At 33.4% G+C, this 26,941-nt stretch overlaps 3 protein-coding genes across 3 annotated transcripts; all 3 read right to left on the reverse strand.

The window, feature by feature from the left end:
* Window positions 1–6,975: 6,975 nt before the first annotated feature.
* On the reverse strand, window positions 6,976–9,840 carry LOC146532282 (uncharacterized). The gene is made up of 3 exons (XM_085197769.1): window positions 9,832–9,840; window positions 8,269–9,424; window positions 6,976–8,174 (listed from the first exon to the last, which is right to left on the reverse strand). The coding sequence occupies exons 1-3, from the start codon at window positions 9,838–9,840 to the stop codon at window positions 6,976–6,978; spliced, it is 2,364 nt and encodes a 787-aa protein (XP_085053895.1).
* A 2,187-nt stretch (window positions 9,841–12,027) lies between these two features.
* LOC146532283 (uncharacterized) lies at window positions 12,028–13,877 on the reverse strand. The gene is made up of 4 exons (XM_085197320.1): window positions 13,802–13,877; window positions 12,932–13,422; window positions 12,677–12,807; window positions 12,028–12,460 (listed from the first exon to the last, which is right to left on the reverse strand). The coding sequence occupies exons 1-4, from the start codon at window positions 13,808–13,810 to the stop codon at window positions 12,084–12,086; spliced, it is 1,008 nt and encodes a 335-aa protein (XP_085053446.1). The 5' UTR covers window positions 13,811–13,877; the 3' UTR covers window positions 12,028–12,083.
* Window positions 13,878–21,476: 7,599 nt separating this feature from the next.
* LOC146532284 (uncharacterized) lies at window positions 21,477–24,278 on the reverse strand. The gene is made up of 3 exons (XM_085197601.1): window positions 24,160–24,278; window positions 23,042–23,957; window positions 21,477–22,957 (listed from the first exon to the last, which is right to left on the reverse strand). The coding sequence occupies exons 1-3, from the start codon at window positions 24,166–24,168 to the stop codon at window positions 21,660–21,662; spliced, it is 2,223 nt and encodes a 740-aa protein (XP_085053727.1). The 5' UTR covers window positions 24,169–24,278; the 3' UTR covers window positions 21,477–21,659.
* Between the last annotated feature and the right edge of the window lie 2,663 nt (window positions 24,279–26,941).

Genomic DNA, 26,941 nt, shown 5'->3' on the forward strand with positions numbered 1-26,941 from the left:
TATATAAAATAGTACTAATATAACTAAGTTGAGGTCCATCATGGTAAATTGAGACAGCGTCTGAACGTAAAGGTGGTAGGTGGTTCGATAATAATGTGGTGCTTAGATAAGTCACTCAACACGCTATGTCTATATGTAATGTATATTTTTCAGCTTATTGCTGTCCCGTATATGGCATGGTAGGTAAAGGGAACCTAGTGTTAAGACACTCTGTCTTCCATTTTCCGCGGAATTCTGGAGTTATTGCGTGTTGAATGGCGGAACTCAACGCCGCCCTTTACCTCGAGGCCAGTCAGAGAAATGGAAACGTTCAATATTTAATTTAAAGTGGGAATCGAACCCACAGCCTGTCGTGTTTTCAGTCACATTTTGTGCTTATGCGCAATGACTGGCCTCGAATCTAATTATATAATTATAGAAATATCTATATAATCAGGTCTAGATTGTATCTATAGGAACTTAGGACTACCTACTTAATAAGCATTTCCTACACCACTGTACCACCACCCTAAGAGATCCTAGTCAATTGATTTTATGCATATAGTTCTAAAGAAACTTAATGTAAGTTATGCTCGATATATCTATGGGAAAACAAAAACCGTGACCGAAAAGCACGAAGCTGACGTGCCTTCTTAATCTACATACCTACATACATGTCTCTTGCGAATTGAAGACGGAGTGAAACTAGGAATATTTTATCACTCTGTGTATTTTGTGTTATGTGGCGGAACACAACGCCGCCCCATAGGCCTACGTTGTAATTTGACTGAAATTTTGTAAAAAAAACAGATTCTGGGGGGTTTTTGAAACATCATTATTTATTATTTGCACTAATGTCCTTTTCCTCGTTACCAGAGCCAGGAAATAAAAATGTGAAATATTTTGTTCCCCCGAGTAGGAATTGAACCAACAATCGTCGTATTTACAGTCACACTCTTTGTGCCACCGGGTCACGACGGCCTCAAGACCTCTCAAGAGATCTTGTTAAACATGGGGTAGACCATGTGCTTAAGAAACAATTTAATAGAAGCTTTGGAGTGCAATGCAAATGTCGAAAGACGTGTCGCAAAACTCGATTATCTCGGCCTAACACGCAAACAGCAGGAAATGCGTGAAAAAATATAATCAACTTAATTATGAACTGTACGTAAGTACTCAACAAAAAATGTAAAATTGACGTAAGTTAAGGATGAAATCAAATATCAAAAAGCTTATACAGTTTTATTATCTTACTATAGCATCTCGTCTATTATGACCCCTCTAGGTAAAAGAAATCTAGTGTCAAAACACTCCCTTCCCCACTTACTACGTAATTTTCGGGAATGTCGAGTATCTGAAAGAGTCAAAGAAATAAAAATCATTTATTCTGATTGGAAATCGAACCTACGACCGTCGCACTAACAAAGACTATTCCGCTGCGCTCTTATCTTCTATCACATAACAGAATAGACCAAGAGAAACAAGGTCTAAGGCATTCCCTAGGAATAATAAGATTTTATATTAAATTTAATAAAATAATGCTAAAAATGATAAAATAATATCTTGCAATATTGAACATCATCCCATTGAGACAGACAGAACGGTCGTCGTGAGAACATGTCGATAAGTGAATTAATAATGCAATAGAATTAAGAAATTACCGACACAGTGATTTGACCTGCATCTGTCTACTTTGTTGGTAGCTTACTTAGTTTTATTATGATATAGCCTTTATATAAAGGATATATATGAGTAGCTATTGACTTTAATCGTTAATATATGGAATTTTGGTACATTTTTTTACGATGTTTTCCCCCTATACAACGCTCAATTTTCGAGACAATGTAAGTGACAGAAACAATGGCGTTTTGTCGTCTTCTCGTGACGTTAGGTCCCCCCATCTAACTAGCAGTTTTTCAAGGATAAGGGGGAAAGTAGGGTACCGAGTGTATTAACAATAGATTCTCTCTGCCTACCTTTCTATACTCATGCTGCTTGAAACTACAACTTTTTTTAACATTCCAAATAAATAATTCCAATTTCTTTTAACAAAAAAAATGACAAAATCAGTAAATTTCACAAAATGAACTAAGATATGACACAGTTTGAAACATTTTCAACAGAAAGGCGAATCGTGAGAATATATCGCGGTCGATACCAACATAATATTAATGTAACGCAAGCCAAACAGTATTTTGTGTGAATTATCCCCCAGCCCTGATGATCTACATTGTGTAACGCTAGATTGACGGCAGGTTGTTTACGAGGCGGTGTAGACTTGCGATTGTTTTGTCGTTCAAGTCTTCTTTCTCTTTGCGATGTTTAGCTGGCAATTGAAAACCAATTGATGGCTTTGAAGCCAGTTGTGGTGCAGAGGCTCGAGGTAGGCTTTCTTTGCCTACTCTGATATCCGCAAAAAGCAAGAAGTTCTTACTGTCGTAATAATCTGTACTATATTAGTTATTACTTTAGTGGTTTGAATACAAATTTTTACAAATTTCATTTTATTTATAATATGAAATTTGTAAAATAACAAATTATGACATAAATTTACAAATTATTACATCACTATGTTTACAAAAGCAAAAAATATATATTATATAAAAAAAATTACAAAACATCGCCGGTCTACTCTCGACGCACTAAGCACGCGCTCTACCTCCGGCGAAAAACATCTAATAAGTTTGACTTTATAACTCATTTAATAGTACGAGTACAACTGGAGAAGCGCCGAGGTCACAGATGATCGCTCTAAATACTTAAGTAATACGAAAATCTGGTCAAGGTCGAAATAAATCCCTGCAATTACGGTTCTATGCAAAAATAACAAAAGAAATACTATATTCCACAAATAGAAGGAACTTAGTGTTAGGGCGCGCCGCGTTTTATCTTACCAGAATAAAGAAATGAAAATAGTTAATTCCTCCTAATGGTAATAAGCCCCAAAACTCGGCCCAAAGTAGGCAATGGAAGTGTTTTAATGGGCTGGGAGACATAAGGTTCCCAAGTTCCTTCTATCTATACTGCTTTGTGCGGGATAGGTTAGGCTAGCGATGAAAATTATATGTATATATAAGTGTATTATTTAACAAAGATAACCTTTTTATCAGTTACTTTAATTTTAAAATTGTGTTCAGGTCATAAGGTCAGGATCTCAGATCTTCTTTGTATTTTTACAATAGAACATATTACGACACAATGCCTTCATCTAAGTACGGCCTTACTTTTAAAGGAGACTAGAAAAGTATTATATTTATTATATTTAATCTGAATGACCGCTATGGTACAGTAGAATTATTATAAAAAAGGTGATGCTGATGAGAAGAATTGGCAACTTCAGAATAAAAAAACTTACAATATTATTATTAAATACAATTCTTCTTTTTTTTTGCTTCACGCTGTATCTTGGACATAGAATGAAAGGCAGATGAAACCTGAGAACGTAGTTTAAAGATACTCCATCCATTATGATACTTTAATTCCACACAACCCGTTGAATCGTGTTTGCGTGTTGAGCTTAAGTGGCGGCACTTAACGCCGTTCTTTGTTAATACAATAAAATGTTATCATCGAGCTGCCCTGTTCAAAGGTTACTAATAAGCTCCCCGAACTTCTGTACATATATTTTTTAACTTCAATCACATTCAAAAACATTTTAGTACTTGGTGTAGAAAAACTTGTCGTTTTGAAAAGCTATTTGTTTTACATTGCCCAGAGCCAAAAATGAAAATATTATTTGCCTCGAATGAGAATAGAACCTACCACCTGTGACGCTTACAATTACGCACTGGCCTGCCTCTATTTTTTTTATTACTAATAATAAACAATTTATGTACGAGTACATCCTTCTGTTACAAACGGATTTAATTTAATCGAATCCTGTCTACGAATATACAAAGATTGTATTATTGCGAAATCCGATGTATTAATGCATCGTATCGAATGAATCGTGGAAATTCCTCATAAATAAATACTTAGTATACAAAGTACGTATAAATCTTAACTTGCGTAGAGAAAATGATATACCTTTAAATTGGTTTAAATTGCTTTTGTATGGAGGTATCTTTGATGATACTTTAATTAGCAAACTAGCTACGCAGTACGGCTTTGCTTGTGTAACTCACGAATATCCTTATATTAGGAGGGTCCGTATTATATTACGAGGGCTTTTAAAACCAACTATTGAAACTATAGATATATTTTCATTTCCCTTGATCTAGACACAAAAGGGGACAATTGCGGCGTTAAGTTTCGCCACTCAACACGCAATGTGTTTAAGATTAGCCAGACCGGAAAACGGAGTTTCTTATCACTAGGTTACCATCTACCCGGTTATATATGCCATACAACTGTACCTATATTACATTAATTTCCATAATTTATTATAGAAAACAAAATCATCCTGTCATTTTTTTCTCAACTGATAGCCCATCAGTAGCTTAATTGACCGCAACACGGAACTCGAATAGTTTTATAACGTGCAATTTTTTTTAGCAATCTGTCTTAATGAATCAACGTAGTTTGACGTAATATAACTTTTTTATTTAGAGCAATAAAGTTTTTGTTTTTTTTTAGTAAAAAAAAATATTTGGCAAGTCATTTGAGGAGCACCTGGTAACATACTGACGCTAGCGGAGATTTTTTTCTTTATGCATCTCCCTCGTGGTGGTACAGTGACTAACTTAAACGCAATAGTTGTGGGTTCGATTTCCATTCTTTAAAATCATTGTCATTTTCTAGCTCTAATAAGATAACTTGTATCACAACTCGCAACTCAAAGAAAAGTGGAGAATGGAATATTATGACACTAAGTTCTCTTTGCGTGTCCTACAATTGTTACTGTTGTGGCATACACCAAAAAGAAAAAAATGTATAACAATATCTTCACATTAACATTAATATGTTCACAGCTTGCAAAAATAAGTACCTACATAGATACGTATAAGAACTTAGAAGGTCATCTAGATTTTCAATAATCCGAAATAAAATATAATAAAAATATCACCATCACAAGCACGGCGTTGAGTTCCACTACTTAATATGCAATGTCTCAAAAAAATTGGCGGAGTGTCTTAAAACAAGGTTCCCTTTGTCTATCCTGCTATATGCGGGATAGACAAAGCCAAAAAAATATATGCAAGTATTCTGTGGAATGCATGTGAACATATTTTCTTGCTTAATTAGAATGTGGACTTATAAAATTTATTTCATTATGTCATAAAATGTATATGAGGGACATTTACTTTGTAGAATAATGACTTATAAGATTGCAGTGCTCAAAGCTTACTCAATTTTACCTTATAAAGCACGTCTATAGTTAGACATTGAGATTTCTGACATTTCGTCAATTTTAGTCGTGTTATGTATTTTGCGGAACCTAACGCTGAACTTTTAAGTATCACACCGGGGTAATTAAATACAAACTTGGACAGGAATCAAAAAGGATAAAATATATTAATTTGCACCAGTAGTTCCTGAGATTATCCCGTTTACTCTTCAGTTTTATTTTTTAACTTCAGTTTCCCACTTTCCGCCAGACTTCAGGCATTGTGAGTTGAACGGCGCAATTCAACGTCGCGCTTTGCCTCATTACGAGAGCAAGAAAATTAAAATATTCAAAGTTTTACTCCTAAATACTTCCTTGACTGGGAATCGAACCCAAAACACATCGCATTTACCTAGCACTACGAGTAACCTCAGCTTTATAATTTTACTCTGAAAATTAGAAGTATAGATACATTTTAATTTCATTAGTACGCCATCTAGCGGCGTTAAGCAATGCACCTAATGTTCTAAACAAAACAAGTTGCTAAGTTGTATCGATTTATTAGAAGTTGTCGTGAATATTGATTAGATGGAGCTTCCAACTTATATACGTATAGGTATATTTATATATTTTTTAACTTCACTTTGTATCCCTTACATAGCAGGGGCCTGGTCTCCTAGTGATAAGACTCTCCGTTTCCATGCCCAATTTTCCACCGAATTCTGGAGGCATTGCATTTTAAGTTGCGGAGCTTAACGCCATGTTTTGCCATCTTACTCGAGGACATCCATTTCCTTAAATTAGAATCGAAACCGCTAGCTGTCGTATTTGCAGTCGCCGCTTGTGAGTAAATTCCTTCGAGTGGGAATCGAACCCACAATTGTCTTCCATTTTTTTAGCTTCGGATTTTATCTTGCTTATTGCAATGTAGGGAAATAAAAAGCTAGATTAAGATAAGCAAAATTACAGCAGCACTTATTAAACTGTAAAAAGTCACAACAAAGTCACTTATATACAAACTCAGTTATAAGAGATTTATATCTATAAATCAATAAATCAACAATTTATTATAATAATACAAATAAATTTATATAATAAATAATCCTCATATTTATTATTCATGAATAATTTCTAAACGGGTTTAAATTTGATTCTAAGTTATCTAATCAATATTTACATATTTAAATTTTATTTACATAGATAACGGCAGTTAACGCGTGCCTGATTGAAAACGATAGTAATGGGTTCAAAGTATACATCTGGGAAAAGATATACGTATCTATATTTATATAATAGATATAATATATCTTTTCCCAGGTAGCGAAAGCTACCAAAGCGAAAAAATAAAAATATATATTTTTTATATAATTAAGCTGATTGTTTTGAAATGTTACATTATATAAAAACATACTATTGAGCTATATTGAGAATAAAACATCTCGAACGTAGTCTCGACAGTCGGTTTGTATTTGCCAATTTTCTTCAAGAGTCCGATTTTTTCCTAAAAAATCACATTTTCTCAAATATCTGGCGAACCACTGAAACTAACATACAAGGGGTGAAATACATAGGTACTAAGGCTCTCTACCGTCGGTCACGTTACACCCTGTATATTATTTTGCTAGACAGGTGAACAATTAAATATACATTTTTTTTTATTTTAAAGCAAAATTTATTTCAAAACGTAATAATATGATAGTTATTATAACAAAACAATAAAAAGAACAATGTTAATAGTGATAGCCAGTAAGTGGGTCGAAACTTTGGGGTCGTTTTGGTCCAGAAAAGTCTTCGCCTAACACTTTTTCGGTACTGGAAGGGAAATTAAATGTATCTGAAGTCATTACATTAATATTTGGGGAATACGATGGTCCAAATTTTGGAATGTTTATTTCAATGTTCTTCTCCGTCGATGAAACACCTTTATTAAAATAAGTAGGTTCGTTCGTTTCTTCATATGCATTTTCATAAGTTTTAGGAGAATATGAGGGAATGGTAGAAGTTTGATATTCCATTGATGTCTCAGTTTGTGAGGCAGTAGTTCTCAACCTAAAATCTTTTTCTGTTGTGCTTGAATAATATTTGCCCTCGTCGGGAATAATAGATGACCGTGGAGAAAATTCGAAAGGTTTGTATGTTGCATAATTTACAGCTTTTGGATAAAAATATCCATTATGTGTAGATTTGAACTTATTATCTTCTATTAAACTTGTAGTACTGTCACTTTCTTCGTTTGTATTAGATCCATCGACCGGGTAATTCTCATTGTTATTGTCTTGATGAATTTTATCATTAGAGTGATATCTAGGTTCATCGTAAAACTTTTCCTTGCTGTCGTAATTTTGCAGTTCGTTATCTTCGTTTCTCGATACGTAAGGTGTCATAAATGGCTTTGGTGATATTTGAGCATCTTTATTAAATTTTTCTTCATCTTCATCATTATGTATTTCAGAAAAACGTGTAGGGAATTCTTTTTCATTTTGGGAAGAATAATAGGGATAGCCCGATTGATTATATTGTTTGAAGTCAATAATTGGTGAATTTTTTACGTCTTTATTAGTTTCATTATATTTGTTACCAACATTTTTAGATATCAGTTTGATATTGTCCCATTTTTGATAATCTTTTTCTCCAGCATCACCATTGTCTATTTCTTCATAATCATCAGGTACTGATATTGATGAATTCTTAAAATTATTTGAATTAGTAGAGTATGCTGGACCCGACACTTGTTTATTAGAAATATCATCATTTTTCTTATTCTCTGGGTTTTTCAAATATGTATTATGTTGATTTGGCTCGAGAGATATATTGTTTGAATTTAAATATTCATTTAATTTCATTTGTTTCTGTGTTGACATAAATTGATTTAAATTATTAAAATCTTTTTGATATTTTTTGTGACCGTATTTATTTTCATCGTAGGAACCTAAAATAACAAAAAAAAATTATATAATCATAAAAAATAATGAATTTGAAGCTTTCTTAAAATTAGTCCAACAAAAAGTGTAGATTTGACTTACCATCATCAATAATTCCAGCCTTTTTATCTTCATAAGCTTTCTCTATTACTTTCAGAATAGCATCTGGTATAGGAGGTGGCGTCGGCAAGTGATCGCCTTCAGGTCTAAATCCATTTTCATCAGCCGTATAAATAACACGATAAAGTTTTCCATCATCTCCAGTGTATGAATAAGATCCTTTAGCTCTAACACCATTCAATGTAATCCCACTTTCATCACCGTGAATTCCATTTGACGTGTCAAAACTGTATACATATCCTTCAGGAGCTAATACATTTTCATAGTTAAGAATAACTGCTTCTCTGTCAGATTTAGCTTGTACTCTTTCAGGACGTTTGACATTGAAAGATATCAGTGGATCTTTAGTTGTAGAGTAATTAGAAGTAGTAGATGACATATCGTCGTTATTCTGTGGCTTTATTGAGCTCCGTTCAGAGAAATTTGGGATTTTAGTTGCAGGTGCTATTGTAGTAGACATAACGATTGAAGTAGGATTTAATGTTGCTAAGTATTGCTTGCTATTGGAGTTTACTATACAAGGGTCGTTATTAAAACTATTTGTTAAGGACTTATTGCATGGTAGATTAATTAGGCCATTTAAGTCGCCATCGGCTGCATTTTCACCACTAAACGGGGAGTTAGACACATAGTTGTTAATCGCTGTGGGTTTAAGGGTATTAGTATAAAAAATTGTATTTGGTGTCTGCTGAGGGAAAACTCGATTATTAGATAAATATTTTTCAGGCACATTTGAAATTATAAATTCGTCTCCAATTTGACCACTTTGAAATTTACCAACTTCGGGTCTTTCACTTGACGGATATTTCGGTTTATTATCAGAAATAATAGAGCTTCTTGTAAAATATTCACTATTTGGAAATATTACTGGTCCCTTAACAAAATCTTTAGATTGCTGGGAAGTTCTATTCTCTAGAGAATTAATACTTTCTTGAATTTCTTTTGGACCTTTTCTATCTATTCCAATAGCAATTTCTCTATTAAGAATATAATCAGGATTAGCAGGGTAATTGGCTTCAGAATATTCAAACGGCACTTGAATGTCTTCAGGTCTACCTCCAGCATATTGTGACCCAGGTGGTGGTAGATAGGTCCTGTCCAATTTATCAGCACATGCAAGGCTGAGAGTTAGTAAAACCTGAAATTATAATTGAAATTATCTTAAACTTATCTTGAAAGTTTATGGATTTTAGAGAGATCAAAACAAATCAGCTTCACGCTGTGTCCTGCATATAGCAGGGTGCCTACCCTTGAGTGGGAACCTAGTGCTCCGTCTGAGATGGAACTCCGTTCCCCAATTCTGGAGATATTGAGTATTGAGTGGCGAAACTCAACGCCGCGCTTTGCCTCGACATCAGAGCGAAGAAATGGAAATAAATTTAAATAAATATTTCATTTTCGAGATAATTTCTTGAAATTTCATTGGAAACCTAAAGAACGCCATTTCCCATTATACGTCTTATGGTCCATGACAGCAAAATTGTAGGAGACGATTACTAGCATATATATATATATATATATATATATAACTAAATGTGGACTTACCCAAAACATCTTTACTAATGTTTCAGAGATGAAAACCAAATACACTATGTGGCTTATCCCATCAAATATGTCTATATATACTATGCTTTAAAATACTTTAAAAGTTTTTAATTTACACTACGTGACAGACGGACATACAACGTGACAAAAATGTAATCGATGCTGTCGAATTCATAGGTGCCATTAATAGGTGTTATTTTTTTATTCAGTCACGCCATAGCGTTCAAAGTTGATCTCGATAATACCTTGACATTTTTTGAGGACGGTCCAAATGATAACGCATGAAGCCTATAGAAATTGAAAGTGATTATGGAACATATAGAAATCGATATTCCTATCATCTTTTTTATTTACTGTAATATTATTAATAATAATAAACGAAATTTAAGAAAATTGACGCGTGAACATAAAAAGAATCAAAAAGCTGCATAGTTTGAAAATTATGAAAGCACATGAATCCATGACCTACAAAATAATGAACATAAACTGTGAAATATTATATCTATACTAATATTAAGAGCTGAAGATCTAAGAAACTAGTTGAATTGAAAACATATTTTTTTTGTATTGTGGATAAAATAACCTATAGAAGAAGGAAAGGGCTACAATTATATTACTGTAATTGTTAGAATTAGAGCTGACTCGGCCACTTAGAATATGTCAAACACAATTTTTAGCTACTTTCAATTGACCACGCGGTCGAAGCCGTGTGTAAAAGCTAGTTAATAATAGAGTGTCCGTCAAAAGTCATCACTAGTGCAAGGTATCATTGTCAAAACTTACAATAATTACAGGTTCAAAGCTCACGGCAATTCATGACGATATGTCGTGGTGTAATCAACCTCGTTCTGAAGTTATATAATTGTATACTAGAAAAAGCTTATTAGATTTTTTTGGTCTTGCAAATTATGGAATGTGGAGAGAGAATCGAGGCCAGTCGTAGCGCAGAAAACTAGAGTCTGACTGTGAACACGACAGGATGTAGGTTCGATTCTCACTCGGGGAAATAAAATATTTAAAATTTCCATTTCCGCCACTTACGCCACACGCTCTAGGATTCGGTAGAAAATGAAGGACGGAAATATCTTAACGGGAACAGAGTATCTAAGGAATTAATTTCCTATGCCTACTCTGCAATGTGCGGAATACATCGTGAAGCTTATAAAACAAGGGTGTAATTTCGACGATCACCAGAAATATTTTTAAAACCCTAAGCCTAAGCACCAAATATAATAAATAATTCCAAAAAAAAATAAGTTGACTACATAAAATGGGTCCTAAAGTATGTCATATTATAATAAAATAAAATAAACAAACATTATGATAATTGCACACATTGCACAAATATTCTTTTTGTTTCCCAAAACAGATAAATGGTCACTAAATAATGTGTTAAAAAAATTTACATAATAGTTAAACTCCAAATTAGTTTGACGCCATCCATAATAAATAAATCGTCCATTTGCTGCTCTGTTAATCCAATAATTTGAAATGAAAATAAAACATATTTTTCGTTCTAGCCATCGTTAGCTTTTTAAGCCCAGCAAAAATTACCAAACTACCGCAAAAATTACCGTGACCTACAATATTGATGACATCTATTCTCATAGATACATAGAATACTCATTTAGTAACAACATATGATATTTAGTATAAGGCACCTAAACTATTTTTTTTCGTTGTATCCAGCATATAATAGTGTGGGCAAAGTTGACCTGGGAGGTAAGTGTTAAGACACTCCGTTCCCATTAAGACAATTCCGTTTCTTACTTTCCCGAATGCTGTTCTTAATGAATAAAACTAAATGTTCTAATTCGCTACTCTAGTGTAGAAATTTTTTTAAAAAGAAGAAAATTAATTAGGATTCAATCCAAATTAATTATTTGTTTCAAATAGGCTACCGTAAAAATTTTTAACTATAGAATGAATATAAAGCTACCACCAGTTTGGACTGCAGTGCGGCAATACTAGAAATAAGCTATTATGTGTTATTTCGAAGAGAGCAATTAAAAGAAGATACTCGTTATTTAAATCTCAAAAGCTTAGAAATTAAAAGTTAAAACAAATAAAAATAACATCTGTATGGCAAAAATAAATATAAAAGAAATACGTATAATTATTTTAGGCTGTAGTCCTTCTCGTTAACAACCTTTAAATGTTTGTCAAACAGGAAATGGGGAAAAATAAAAATCAATATTAATTACAATAAATAAAATACTATATTAGGAGATGTACATAGCTATGTCGTCGAATTAATACTGGTATCCGCTTTTCGCACTGAAGCTTGGTTTACGATTTCTGATTCCAAATTGTCCATTATGAGAAGATCTATCCTCCACGACTTTATGGGCGATAGGTGGCAAATATGCGTTGTTAACCCCAATTGAAACTTCTTGATGGGCATTACTGAGAACATGGTCTAAGTTTTGGGCACTTTCACCGATATTTCTGAAACCTTGGCTAATTGCTGCTGAGTGGGTAACAACGGAGTCTTCATCGCTTACAGCCTGTTCTTCGTTGACGAGAACGTATTTAGCTTGTTTGGCAATGTTTGAATTGATGACATTGGAGCTGGAGATGTAGTGCTTTTGGCTGTCTACTTCACCATACTTTCTCTGGTCGTAGGATCCTGATAAAAGAAAAAATATTAATTAGGATAATTAATAAATTATATTAGATAGCATTGGTGTCGTTTATCCAAGTTGGTCAAAAATACGAGATATTATAAACATAAACATGACATTCGAATCCGCTATTATTTTTTTTCAGTTACTCCAGTCACATTTGAACATGCACAAATGTAAATAAAAGTAAAATATTTTATTGAATGCCACTAAAATATTACCATCATCATAAATTCCAGCGGCTTCATCACGAGCGTTTTGTTCCAAAGATTGCAAGATTTCTACTGGGATAGGGGGAGGAGTGGGCAAGTGATTACCTTCGGGACGGAAGCCGTTTTCATCAGCTGTGTATCTGATAATAGAGATCAATATTATGTAAGATAGAAAATAATAAATATAGTATGTATATGTAAGTACTCGAGGGAATTATTTTAATATTTACTGCTATTACCTACTCTCAAATTGATGAAATTTACCTGATGCTGTACTGCTTGCCATCGTCACCAGTATAGGAGAATCCACCATGAGCCCTTACACCATCGACCGCTATGCCTTTTTCTTCTCCGAAAATACCATTTTCAGTTTCATAAGCATATGCGTAAGATTCGCCATTATTTTGATAATCTTGACGCAAAATTGCAGCATGTCTTTCAAGAGCTGCCTGAGGACGCTCAGGTCTCTCTACATATCTCACTTGGTAGTTCACTCTATGTTCAGAATCACTTTGACCAGAAATATGAGCTTGATTTCTAAATTGTACAAATTCGTTAACAGATTCCTGATGGTCGGCATTTAAGTTGTTTATAACTGCTTTTTGTGAAACTGGCAAATCCCCTACAATAATGGGTCTGGATACCGGAGCCTCTAAGAATTCTGAACCGCCAGAAGACTGAGCATGATTAGGAGGAAGATAACCCCTGCCCAACTTAGCTGCGTTGGAAGCAGCTATAATAGTCAATAAGGCAATCTGTAATGATAATATACATATATTAATACATTCGGAAAGTTATATTAGTTTAATAAGAGATATTTATGGTAATGAATGTTAGAAATGTTTTTTTTATACATTTATTATTTAAATTATGTAAGTATTATATAAAAGGACATATTTGTCCTACTTTTACAAAGCTTTAATTTGAGTAAATCTGTTTATTTTATTATCCTCCAAGTCTTCTGCATTATATCTCTCTAAGTCTCTACTTTTATCTAAAAAAAAACACTTAAAAATCCCGGAAAACTGAAATAATTTAAAATATCCCGGAATAGGAATCGTATGCACAACCACCAGACCAAATGCCCCACGAACAGTTTCTATTTGCGAATCTAATTTTAATTAAACAGTTTACCAATTTCATGTTGACTTTTTCTTATACACCACACAAACGCCACTGATTGAATGATGTAATGTTATAATCGTGTTTCTTATTTATACTAAAATCCTGCACTTATTGATCTACATTAATATTGGTGCTCTTTATATAAAAAGTCGTGGCTTCTATTGCCTAATCGAACGCTATACGGAGATGGACGCATCTAATTGTCTTGGACAGTTCTATGCAAATATGTATTGCAATTTTATTCTATTTTTATAGACACTAGTCCTGTAGTAATAATATTTATGAAAATGCTACTTTTTAAAAAAAATCTAAAGCATATTATTGCTCTAAATTAAGCTATTTCTTTTATTGTATAGGGTAGAAGTAGTTTTAGTGTACAGAAATATAGGACACTCTGTCCTGCACACACCGCCGAGTTTAACACTGCAATTTAGTTCAGTTACTGATAAGAATATATCTAATTTATAGTAACAAAAATAAATCTTAAGCAATAAAGAATTAAAAGAATGTATTGCCATGTAAACTAGATACATATTAGACGAATTCATAAAAAGTTTTATGTAAATTGATACAGCAAGACGTCCTTATAAGGATCTATTTGTATATATAATTTTGGTTCTTTATTACATAAGTTTCTCCAATGCGGAGATGATTCAACGTACATAGCACAGAAGTGAACTTCATAGTAAAACTTCGGCCTTGTTGCATTCCAAAAGTAACCGACCTCAATTTAATATAAGTTATAGATAATTAAAATATCGTTTATTTAAAATAATACGTGATGGTACTGAGGCCGCACAGTTTGCAATTTCTAACCTTTTCGTCATACCTATAGTAAAACAATTATTAATTAAGTGTATTGAAAATTGCATATTTCAAGTTACGATTTAGTTAAGCCGAGTCTTTGTTTTGGAGTTTTTTTTTTACTTCATTTGGGCAAAAGGAACGTAGCGTTAAGACATTTCATTCCCCACTTTCCGCTTAATTTTCGAGACATGGTGTTTTTTTCATATTGAGTTATTTTAAAAAAGTACCTAGAAATTGATAATTTTCTTATAGTATAGTGTTTTAAAGTAACTTTGGATATAATGCTTAAAGTTGAAGTCAAGTTAAATATGTCTCATTTACGTTAACGCCATGTACGTTTTTTATTTATTTTCATACTATATCTAATACTTATAATATAAACATAATCTAAAACAGATAAGTAGGGTAACCCTCTAAGGTTTCATAAATTGTCTGTTTTTACAGCCATTTTTTTAATATAGATACTTTAACTTGTAACATGTGCCATTTTCTTAACTTCACGCTGTATATAGCAGGTCAGGCAGAGAGAACCTAGAAATCTAGTGTCATAACTCTCCGTTCTCATTAAGACACTTTCGTTCCCCACTAACCCATAAGCACCATTACTTTCTATAAACAAGATTCAAATTTGCAATCATCATTTAATTATTTACTTAACAAGTTTCAACTATACCACAAGAAATATAATTATTACGTGAAATATAATTAGAATGGATTATTCAATTTTTTTTGCCTGCGGCTCTCGAATACAGGGCGGTAGTGACAAGTTCATAACCGGTGGTGTCAACTGGCAGGTCATACTTATAAGATAAGTGACAAACACCTACAATCTATAATGAACACGTAATGCGATCTACTTTCCCATAAAGACGATGTTAATTATTTATATTAGTTAATTAGATTCGATTATTTTAATGAAAATTATGTAAAATATAGAAACGGAGTGTACTTACACTTCGACTTTCTTTATGCGAGAAAATGGATGAAGCTAAAATACATATTAATAAGAAAAAATACAAATAAAAATCCTGAACTTCCTTTGCTTATTTAATTTTTGCCTAAAAAATGCCGAAAGATGCAAAAATATTTTATGAGGCCAGTGTGTTGCAAGTGCACAACCGTGCGACTCACAATGCAACAGTTTGTTGGTTCGATTCTCTCTCGAGGGAATAAAATATTTAATATTTTCATTTCCTTAGTTTATAGTAAACCAACAAAACGCGGTGTTGGGTTCCACCACTCAATACGTAATACCTCCAGAATTCGTTGGAAAGGGGAGAATGGGAACGTCATATCTTAACACTATATTTCCTGGTTCCCTCTACCTACCGTGGTATGTGCGGGATACAGAGTGAAGCGAAAAATAAATAAAATTTCCAAATAACCATTTATTATATTCGCAATTTTACAAATAAATAAATTTTGCTATAAAAAAATTATGCAAATGAAAAAAATTTAAGCAATCCTTGTCCATTATTAGTGTCGCCTAAAATAGAATTAGCTCTTCCTACGTTTGTTCTCGATATAGAAAATAATATTGTAATTATTAAGCAATGTTAATAAATGTAGTAAAAATATACATTATGCAAATGTGAATATAAGAATATCGTAAGATAAAGAGAGTGTTGATTTAGTTTTATTGTAATAAGAAATTAATATTTTGCATAATATTGTAATACGAGATCGTCGTGCTACAGGGGCACAAGCGTGCACTGGTTGTGAGTTCAGTTCCCATATGGGGGATGAAATATTTGATCTTTTCATTTCTTTGCTCTGGTGATAAGGCAAAGCGCAGCGCAAAATATATCTATGGGTCTCTCGTTTTCCTTCTTTTATTATTTGTTGGACACTCTCTTTCATAGCCGGTCTGTGGTTCTCCTACTCTCCACTCTAGTGACAGAATTTAATCCAACTTTGGTTGCCAGGGCCGTAAAATAAAAAAAAATATGTCACCCAGGTAGAAATCGAACTCCCAACCAACCGTGTTACAGTCGCATTTAATTTATTTTCAAATGCTAATTATTTTTTTTTATTTAAACCTGTCAATATAGTTTAAAATAGCATAGTATCAAACCGGAAGTGTTAGTCATTCAACTTCCTCATATCCAATAGAGACAAGAATGTAAATACGAGTATTCGTTACGAAAACGAAAGTACATAATTATTTCGCAAATTATAATTAATTTGTGTTAATGTGCTACTTACTACCTTCGTGCCATAGAACTATTGCATAGTAAAAAAATATAATATTTAAAAAAAAATTGTTACAAGTAGGCCAAAAACAAAAGCGCGGCATTGAGTTCTGCCACTCAACTCGCAATGCCCCCAGAATTTCTTAATGGAAACGGAGTGTATTAACACTAGGTTTCCAGGTTCTTCTGCCTCCCCTGATATGTGCGGGATGCAGCGTAAAGTTAAAAAAATGTAAGTAAAACCTATAAGGAATAATGATAACAAAATTATAATTACATTTATATATTAATATAAAAAAATATTGTTTTTTTTTATAAATAAAAATGTTGTTTAAGTATTTTATAAGAAAAATTTAAAGATATACAAATTCTTATAACGAGTTTTTCAACACTTCTGACGTTGCCACGGAATGCTAAATGTATCTTAATATGCAAATATTATAACGGTAACTATATTAAAAACTGACTTAACACGATAGTAATGTTAGTTAATTTTTTTTATTTATTTTATTATATTTTTATCATTTTAAAAATAAAAAAACAAAATAGGTACTTTTTAGAAAACGTATAAAAAGTTGAGGCCACGATTGAAAGGTTTCAAAACGAAATGTATAATATTTAAATTTCTGTCTGGCGTCGAGCATAGCGCGGCGTTGAGTTCCTCGGCGTTGAGCCTCCAAAAATAGGAGGAAAGTGGGGGACAGAAATGTCTTAACGGAAACAGAATGTCTTAACACTATCATTTCATAGATAGCAACGTGAAAGTAATCATTCATCAGCCAATGAATGAACACTCAATGCTTCCAGAATTCAGCAGATAGTGGGGAACGGAGTTTCTTGACACTAGCTTCCCTCTGCCTAACCTGCTGTGTGCGGGATACAGCTTGAAGCTGAAAAAAATAAATAAAAACTAATTTTTGAGAACGAAAATATCGTAACCTTAATAATGTTAGATAATAAGTGACTCTAATACGATTACAAGACTGTATTAAATAATTTATAGGTATTGCAAAAACATTAAAACATTACTTGTAATAAAAATATTTGAGATTACATAAAGTACTTACATGAAGGCACAGCATCTATAAGGGACTATTGCGGGTTCGATTCGCGCTCGGAGAAATGAGCTATTTACCTATTCGCTTTCGTAAAAAGACGAAGCGTGGGGACGGAGTGTTCGATCACTAGGATTACCATACCTACCTTGATATATATGAATTACAGTTAGAAACTAAGAAAAAAGCTGTCTCTAGGTGAGAATTGAATCTACGTGCATGTTGAATTGATTTCCTCAGAGCAGTGTTTTGTCTTGTTAGAGCAAATGGAAATAATTAATTACTTAGAGTGAGAATCGAACCTAATACCGTCGCGCTTACAGTGTGACTGTGAACATAACGTTTATAATATTCCTGATTCAAATCTAATAATATTTTCGACTTTTCAAAGTTATTAGCAAAACTAAAGCGCCTAGAATATTTTATTGGTTATGTGCCATATAAATATTTGGCTATTGAAAACGATGCGAGCCTTCTAAAGTAATACTAGTTACTATTAAACTTTTTAATAAAGCTGTTAAATCAATAAGCAAATATAATAAGCAAAGCACGGCGTTGAGTTCCGCACTTAATACGAAATGCCTCCAGAATTCAGCAAAAAATGGAGAACGGCAGTGTTTTAATGTGAATGGAGTGTCTTAACACTAAGTGCCCAGTGCCCAGGTTTACAGGGTGAAGCTATAAAAAAAGAAAACACGATTCAAACCCACGACCAACGCTTAAAAACATGAAGATATATGGATGTCTATATTCTAAATTAAGACAGATCTCTAAAACTACGCCATTATGACAGTTTCGCACGAAGCACCTTACTCTAATGATATTTCGACAGAGTAATTTAAGATAACCATTTCAAAATATTATACTTAACACATACATGTAGTAGGTGACTCGGAGGTAACTCGGAGGTAACTCGGAGGTACCTAACGAAATGAGTGTTCGTTAAATAAATGTTCCACTTGCTTTGATCTACGTGATGTGTTTTATGTTAGAGTTAATTGGGCCTCGCGAATCTAAATTGTACGAGGACGTTATATTTTTTTTATATGATTTTTTTTATATTATCTTGTCGTTAAGACTTCGAGACTTCACGCAGTATCTCGCAGCGTTTACACTCTGTTTCCATTAAGATATTTCCTTTTCCCAATTCCCGCATTTCTGAATGTTTTGCTTGTTGTAAGGCAGAACTCGACATCGCGCTTTCCCTCGTTACCAAAGTGTGAAAATTTAATATATTAAATATTTAATTTCTTCAGGTAGGAATCGAACCCACCTTTTTTGTGTGGTATACATCGTGAAGGCAAAAAAATAATATCAAATATTCTTCCTATTTAAACAATACCTCCTAAACTACAAGCTAACAAAGAGACACGCGACATTTGAAAACTTTACAATTTCCACGCTTTGGTGAATCGTGACCACCTTTCCTGGCTACAGTCGAGTATTTGTTTAAGCAATAATAAACTTTATGTATATATTAGTAAGAACTAATGATTAGATGTTTTTAATTGATCCTTTAAACATGTAAGGTACACATTAGAGGTTGTATAAAATTTGAATAACATATAAAGAATACAAAAGAAAATAAAGAATAGAAGAAAAAAAAGAAAGTTTTCTCCCGTATAGCGGGATAGGCGTAGTGTTAAGCATTCCCTATTTTTCACCCAACTTTGTTTCACTAAGCCAAAGGGAAAAATTAAAATATTAAATAATTCATTCGCCCGAGTGGTAATTGAACTCACAACCGCCCCGTTTGCAATCACACGCTGTGCCGTTGCGCCACGAGGGTTTTTTAATTCATTATTTATTTGTTTTTATTTCATCTCTATAGTGGGATTCAAATCTGCAAATTGGATTTTTTTTTTAGAATACGAGAAATGGCTTAGCGTTTTTAGTTTAATCTTCTTACAAACATGCTAACATAAAAAAATCTATATTAGGTGCAAAATTCAATTTAAAAAATCCTTTTTATGCATTACCAAATGTAATAATTAAAAATAATTTCATTTGTGTACAAATCACTTTAGTATTCTAGCTGCTATGACCTCTTTAGATCGGTTGCATCCGCTTGACAGGCAACGAGTGAGCACGTCAATAATTCTAACTTGAAACTAATATATCCATTCGAAAATGATATTTTAATATGATTCTTAGAAATGTATGGTTAAATAATATTTTGACCGTCGTGACGCAGCGCTTGAATGTGAACACGACGGTTGGGGGTTCGATTTTCAATAAAGGAAATATTTATTTTGAATGGATGGGATACATACAAAGTGTTGTCATTTCTTAGTCTTAGAAAATTAAATACAATTTTCTATATCCCATTTATTTGAACTTCAGTAACAAAAAATGTTATAGTTACTTAAATAGTTTTGTGGATAAAGCAATAAGCAAATAATTTATCAATTGAAAAGTCACATGTGTATTAATATAATATTTTTATCAAGAGGGAATCGTTCTACGTTCGAATGGGAAAGTAAGTAAGTTAAGAAACTTAACGCCGTCATTCTTGCCAGAGCGAAGAAATAAAAATAATTCATTTCCCCGAATGAGAATCGAACCACCTATCATTGCGTTACATCGTCTCCTAACATACCTATTAATACACAAATAAACTTCTATAATAAAAATGAAATTAAAACAAAATTTAACCCAACAAATCGATATAATGTTATTTTCTAAGAGCGGTAACGAGTACGGGTCATCCATGTCTCAGTTTACAAATCCTTAATGTGAAGGATGACTTTGCCTAAATAGAAACTGGGTCTAGATTTTAGACATGAGATACAGATTAGGTAATTGGTCTATAATTTAGATATAATGTTCGATAATATTTTGATGATTTCTTTGTTTCTGTACAATAGGTCGAGAATTTCGTAACAACATTCTAAGCTAACACCGTCTGGGTTCGATTTCCAGTTTAGGCAGAGATTACTTTTCATTTCTTGAAGGTGGTAACGAAACAAAGCTAGATGTTACGCTGTGTAAGTTGTTTAACTTAATTGTTTAAGTATAAGATATATTTAATTTAAAATTCAATAATTTCAGAAACTGTTCAAATAAACTTATGTAAATAAAAATTGTAAATTATTTTCATTGGTGAGCCGATGATTTTTCAGTAGTAGTTTATTTCTACCATTTTTCTTTACGTATAATATAGATTTTCCTTTTCTATTTACATAAATTCTCGTTCTGCAGATCCGTGTATTTTGTTATATTTTTAGTTCGATTGCTACTCGAGGAAATTTAATATTTACATTTTCATTATTTAGTATTAAGACATTTCGTTTCCCACTTTCCACCGAATTCTGTAGGCTTGCGTGTTGGCGGAACACAACGCCGCGTTTTGCCTCGAGACCAGAGAAATGAAAATATAAATTTAAATAAATATTTAATTTCCTTGAGTGGAGATCGAACCGACAACTAGTCGTGTTTACACACTTTTGCCCCCGCACCACGACTGGCTTCTTATGCTACTTTATATTAATAAAGGTTAGGTTGTTAGGTTAAACCTCTTAGTAGCAAATAATTGGGTAATTACTCAATTTTGTTCTAACTCTAGAGCTATTATTGCCATAATGTTATTTACCCGTGGGAATGATTTATATGAAGAAATAAAAAAAGGTATACATTTTGCTAACATTTATTAACTTCGCTTTAATCACACAGTGATTTGGTTCATCGTTTTTATACAATATCGTCTATATGTACAAAATTATATTTTTATGTATTTTTTCTTATGCTGACTTTTATGGCTAGAAAAATAATGCCGATTTATATGCCTAGGAATTTGATCTAGCTAACTTTGGTCTAGTATTTATAACCTTCCTGTGGACTGAAGCTCGGTGGCTGACGAGGACCTCCAAATTGAGATCCGGCTGCAGGTCCAGCTTGGCTGGGTCTTCCATTTGGTGATGATGATGGGCCAAATGAAGGCTGTTGACCAGTTTGGTATTGCGGTTGCTGACCAGCTTGAGGTCCTCTTGATCCAGATTGAACACCGCTAGGCCCAAAATCTTTAACGCCAGGTTGTGATCCTTGACTAAGATTGTTAGAGCCAAAAGATGGCTGATTTCCACTTTGTTGGTATTGTGGGCGGGGTCCCGCATCGGAAAATCCATTTTGAGCTCCAGGAACTGGGAAAGGACTAAGACTAGATCCTCCATTTACGCTTGGTTTATTGCCAAATGGTTGAGAGCCTGGTCTAACTTGATTGCCATTACCAAACGCAGGCTGATTAGCTTTTAATCCATATTGATATCCTTGGTCAGAGGCACCATTTGAGCTAAATGATTGTTTTTGAGGTCCAAATGAAGGCTGGGAGGATCCAAGAGAAGATTGCGTGGATCTAAATGGAGGTTGTTGTCCTTGATTAGCAATTCCACCTGCTCCAAATGATTGGCTTGATCCAAATGCAGATTGTTGTCCAGGCTTAGAAACTCCAGCGGACACAGCTTGGTTAGAGGCAAATGATGGCTGCTGTCCTTGAGCTGACACGCTGCCTTGATTGCCTGGCTGTTGGTATGAAGGCCGTGACTTATCAAAACCCGGTTGATTTTGATTGCCCTGGATGTTTGATCCATCAGAAAAACCGTTAGATGATAATCCGAAATTACCTTGTCCACTTAATCCAGAATCTTGAGACGAACTTGGAAGAAAGCTTGATGGCGCTTGAGGAGCTATTTGGGGACGGTTTTGTATTGATGGACGTTGTCCTGCTGGAGACGGAGAACCAAAATCATTTTGTGGTTGATTGTACTGGTATCCATTTTTTTGAGCACCTTGGGCATTTTGTCCGCGGTTTTGTCCAGATAAGTGTTGGCGTTGATCTTGCTGTACTTGATTTTGATTGTCGAAATTTTGTGGGAACTGGTTGCCTTGTCCCTTAAAACCATTTTGGCCAGAAGAAAATTGATTAGGTGCTTGGCTTGATTGCGCCTGTCCATAGCCTTGCGCAGATATACCTTGACTTCCTAAAATGTTATTACCCTGAGGTTGATTGATTCCAATACCTTGACCTTGGCCTTGTGGGCGATTGTAAGCTAATTGTCCAGCTTTATATTGTTGTAAAGAATCTTCAGATTCATACTCTTCTGGTCTGTAAGCGTCTGAAATTGTTAAAAGAAAATTAAGAACTTTATTTGTTTCAAAAATATGCACATATTAAATCAAGTTTTTAATAATACACTAACCTTCTTGAGTTCCAGCGGCTGCGGCCTTTGCATTCTCTTCAATAGACTTTAAAATTTCCTCTGGGATAGGATGAGGAGTGGGTAAGTGCTCTCCCTGGGGTTGATAGCCATTTTCGTCAGCTGTATAAGTTACGGAATATTGATAACCGTCATCACCAGTATAAGCATATCCACCTTGTGCTCTTACACCATTAGTAGCCACACCGGACTCTTCAGCAGATATACCATTAGAAGTTTCATAGCTGTAGTTATAAGATTCACCATCATTCTCACTATCATATTTCAAAATTTCAGCATTTCTATCAGCACTTGCTTGAGGACGTTCAGGTTGTGGAATTGCATAAGCATTAGACTGCCCAGAGCCAAGTCCTTGGTTGAAAGAACTAGATTGACCACCACTAGGCAGTCTAGAGCCTTGAGACGATCCAATTCCACTTGATACAGGTCCTGCTACTGACCCAAATGACGGCACATTTTTAGAAAAATCAAATTCTATTCCTTGCGAGCCTACACCAGATTGACCAAAGTTCAATTGCTGACCTTGCCCAGGCTTACCCTGAAAACCTTGATTAAGGGCTGAGTTGGCTGAAAATCCAGGTTGTGGACCCGAAGGTGAACGATCCTGGCCTACATTTGAAGAATCAAACTTGCTAGGTCCAGAAGGCCTACCAAATTCTGTTGGCCCGAATCTTTGCCCATTCTGGGCTGGCCCATTAGAGCTTCCTTGATTGAAATTTGTAGGTGCTCGTGCCCCAAAGTTAGCAGATCCAGATGAGCCGGGAGATGAGGCTGGTTGTAAGCCTGGAGCGATCAAGGAGCCAGGACTTCCACCGGCAGATCCAGCATTAGGCGGTGGAAGGTACGTCCTATCTAACTTATCTGCATAAGTGCAGGCTACAATTGATAGGATTATGAGCTGAAAAAAAAATCAATAAAATTAATTAGCTTAAACTATATTTATATGCTTATTATTAAAATGAGTTCTTAAAGTATCACAAAAAGTGGAACAATTATGACATATTATAATAATTTTATCGAATTTTATCAAAATCCTAAGTACACATATTAAATGAAAAAAGTACAAATATATAATAAAAATATATATTATAATATATTACCAGCTTCATTTCAAAGCTGTATTTGTTCCAAAGTATGAAAACTGAATGTGCTTGAGAAGTTTCATCCTATATTTATATAGAATTCGTTCACCTCACATCGGCACTCGGTAACCTTTGACTCGTGAGTGGAGAAGATGCGCTTGTGTGCTTATTGCTTAACATTTGATCGATTTTGTCGATACACTAATTATTGTGATCCGTTCGATTATCATTTTTATATATTTTTTTGAAAAATATAGAATTTCTAGTTATATTTTTTTATATATAACGAGGCCAAGGCTATCGTGGCGTAGGGGCTGTAAGCACTATAAGTCGTGAATTCAATTTCCACTTAAGAGAATGAAATATTTAATATTTTCATTTCCTCGCTCTGGTAAGAAGACAAGGCCTTCCCCAATGCCCGTAATTCGGGATATATCCCGCATAAAGAACGTTGTTCGTACGTTATTCATTATTTTTCACGCTGAAAGCGTTTTAAATGGGAAAAAATAACTAGGTGTGCTATATACCGATTTAGCAAAATGTGCGAAAATAAAAAAAAGAAAACTCATAATACGAATAAGTTAGTTTTCAAACCACATACTAATTAATAAATCTACAATAAATATTAATAAATAATATTTTTCTTTTAAAGTTTTCAAAACTTCGCATTACATTGAATCACGATTTAATTAGGCAACTTAAATTAAGATATTATATTTTACAACATTTAAATACAGTACAGTACGTAACTGTTTTGATTGACGTTTCACTACACTCTCGTTTATTTATAAATATTTTATTTTACCTTAATTTTTTTTTCTTTAAATTTTAAGTAAAAAAATACAGTGACATGACACTAAGTTGCATATTCTCCGCCAATTTAGATGAAATTAATTACAATATCAATTTTCTCTCGTAACAAGAGTGTATTAACACTAGATTCTTTCAGCCTAACAATGATGCCAGTTGGGGTTCTGGAGTACAAGCGTGCGACTTTAAACGTAACTGGTTGTGGGTTCAATCCCCAGTCGATGAAATGCAATATATGTACAAAATTTGGCGGAAAGTGGAAAACGGAAGCGTCTTAATGAGAACAAAGTGTCCTAACTAGGTTCCCAGGTTCCCTCTGTTAAGTTATAAAATAATAATATAACATTAAGCGGCACTTAAGAATGATTGCGTGTCAATTGCGAAATACTAGTGTCAATTTAACAGTGTAATCTTTTGTTTTAGAACAAAAGTCCCTCGAGCGATATATTTATTACTCTATCATGCTTAACACCCTCATAGTTCCGTAGAAATATGTTTTACGATATAGTTGTGAATTTTAATCCATTTTGGATTTTTTTTTAATAATTGAGTCCTTTCTTCAGGCGGATTTGACAATTTACAGCGCTGATCTCTCTCGTTTTGTCGACATTTCTTTTCCTTATGGAAAAATCTGAAAAAACTTAGCTATGTATGAGATAAAAGGTATTTGCTACCCTAATGAAATACCTATAAAACATGTATATAAAATATATATAAAATTATGTTTATTTTTCAACAAATTGTATTTCAATCTTTTGTTTTGTTTAAATTGTGTTTTTATTTTTTTAAGACAATATAACCTTAATGATTTAATGATAACAAGTCACTCAATTCACAGTGCCTCAAGAATTCGGAAGCAAATGGGGAACGGAAGTGTTTTAATGGGAACGGAGTACATCAACACTAGGTTCTCAAGTTCCTTCTGCCTACTCTGCTACGTGCGGAAACAGCACATAAGCTAAAAAAAAATATCTCTAAAAATTCTAAACATATCTGCCTATTAAAAAAAAATCGTGAGCAAACTCCCTAATAACCACTAGTTAAATAACATATCAATATCTCAAGGTGCCTAAAGGCTCTAATTATTCGCTATAAGTATATTATAGAAAAAAAATATTGCGTTAAACAATTTGATAATAACCATTCATTAGCCTTGTTTTAAAACTTTGTAAGAAGATTTTGGATCTTATGGCGAGTTTGTAATTGAATAGTTATTTTAGTAAAGGGGTGTGGGTTCGAATCTTTTGAGAAATAAAAAGTTTCAAAATATATATTCGATCTAATAAACCTAGAATATAGTAAATATATACGTGAGGAAATGCAAGTTCAATTACAACTTCTAATCAAGACTTTGTGTTGAGTGGCGGAGTAAAACGCCGCTTTTTGCCTTGTTACCAGAACCACGAAATAAATATAATTAATTGCCCAGAGTGGGTATCAAACCTACAACTATCGCTGTCCGCTATGCCAAAACGACGTATATTTCACATAAAATTAAAAAATATGAAACTTAAACGAGCGACTGTAACACTAATAATAATTATAAAATAAATAATTTACAAATTAACTATAATAATTACAATTATTATAACTATGACTATTTTATTTTTATTTGTTCATATTAATTTTGCATACATAGAGTCACCGTTGAGACAGACACCATATACAATGTCTTATTGTAATGTGTATACATGATAGTTGCGGATTCAATTCCCATTCTGTGGAATGTTTATATTTTTTTAGCTTCACGTTTACTATATATTGCAGGGCAAACAGAAGGAACCTAGAATCTGGGAACCTAGTATAAAGATACTTCCGTTCCCCACTTTCCGCTGAGTGTATATTGATATAATGGCAAAGTTCGTAAGAAATTTCTTCTTAAAGAACATTCTACTTTGCATAAAATATTGAGATTATAGATAATGGAATATATTTTTTGAGGCATGAGAGTGAAATCTTTAACTTGCTCTTTTGATTTCAGTAATACAAT

This window comes from Heliconius melpomene, chromosome 14 (assembly GCF_056956725.1).
Source record: "Heliconius melpomene rosina isolate 202511_hmr_F chromosome 14, ASM5695672v1, whole genome shotgun sequence".
NCBI lineage: Eukaryota > Metazoa > Arthropoda > Insecta > Lepidoptera > Nymphalidae > Heliconius > Heliconius melpomene.

What these genes read in the sequence shown, in the direction of transcription:
- LOC146532282 (XM_085197769.1), bottom strand. An exon ending in GGCTGGAATTATTGATGATG is followed by an intron (nt 8,175 to 8,268) that starts GTAAGTCAAATC and finishes TTGTTATTTTAG; the next exon opens with GTTCCTACGATGAAAATAAA.
- LOC146532283 (XM_085197320.1), bottom strand. An exon ending in GGCAAGCAGTACAGCATCAG is followed by an intron (nt 12,808 to 12,931) that starts GTAAATTTCATC and finishes CTCTATTATCAG; the next exon opens with ATACACAGCTGATGAAAACG. An exon ending in CGCTGGAATTTATGATGATG is followed by an intron (nt 12,461 to 12,676) that starts GTAATATTTTAG and finishes TTCTTTTATCAG; the next exon opens with GATCCTACGACCAGAGAAAG.
- LOC146532284 (XM_085197601.1), bottom strand. An exon ending in AGCCGCTGGAACTCAAGAAG is followed by an intron (nt 22,958 to 23,041) that starts GTTAGTGTATTA and finishes TAACAATTTCAG; the next exon opens with ACGCTTACAGACCAGAAGAG.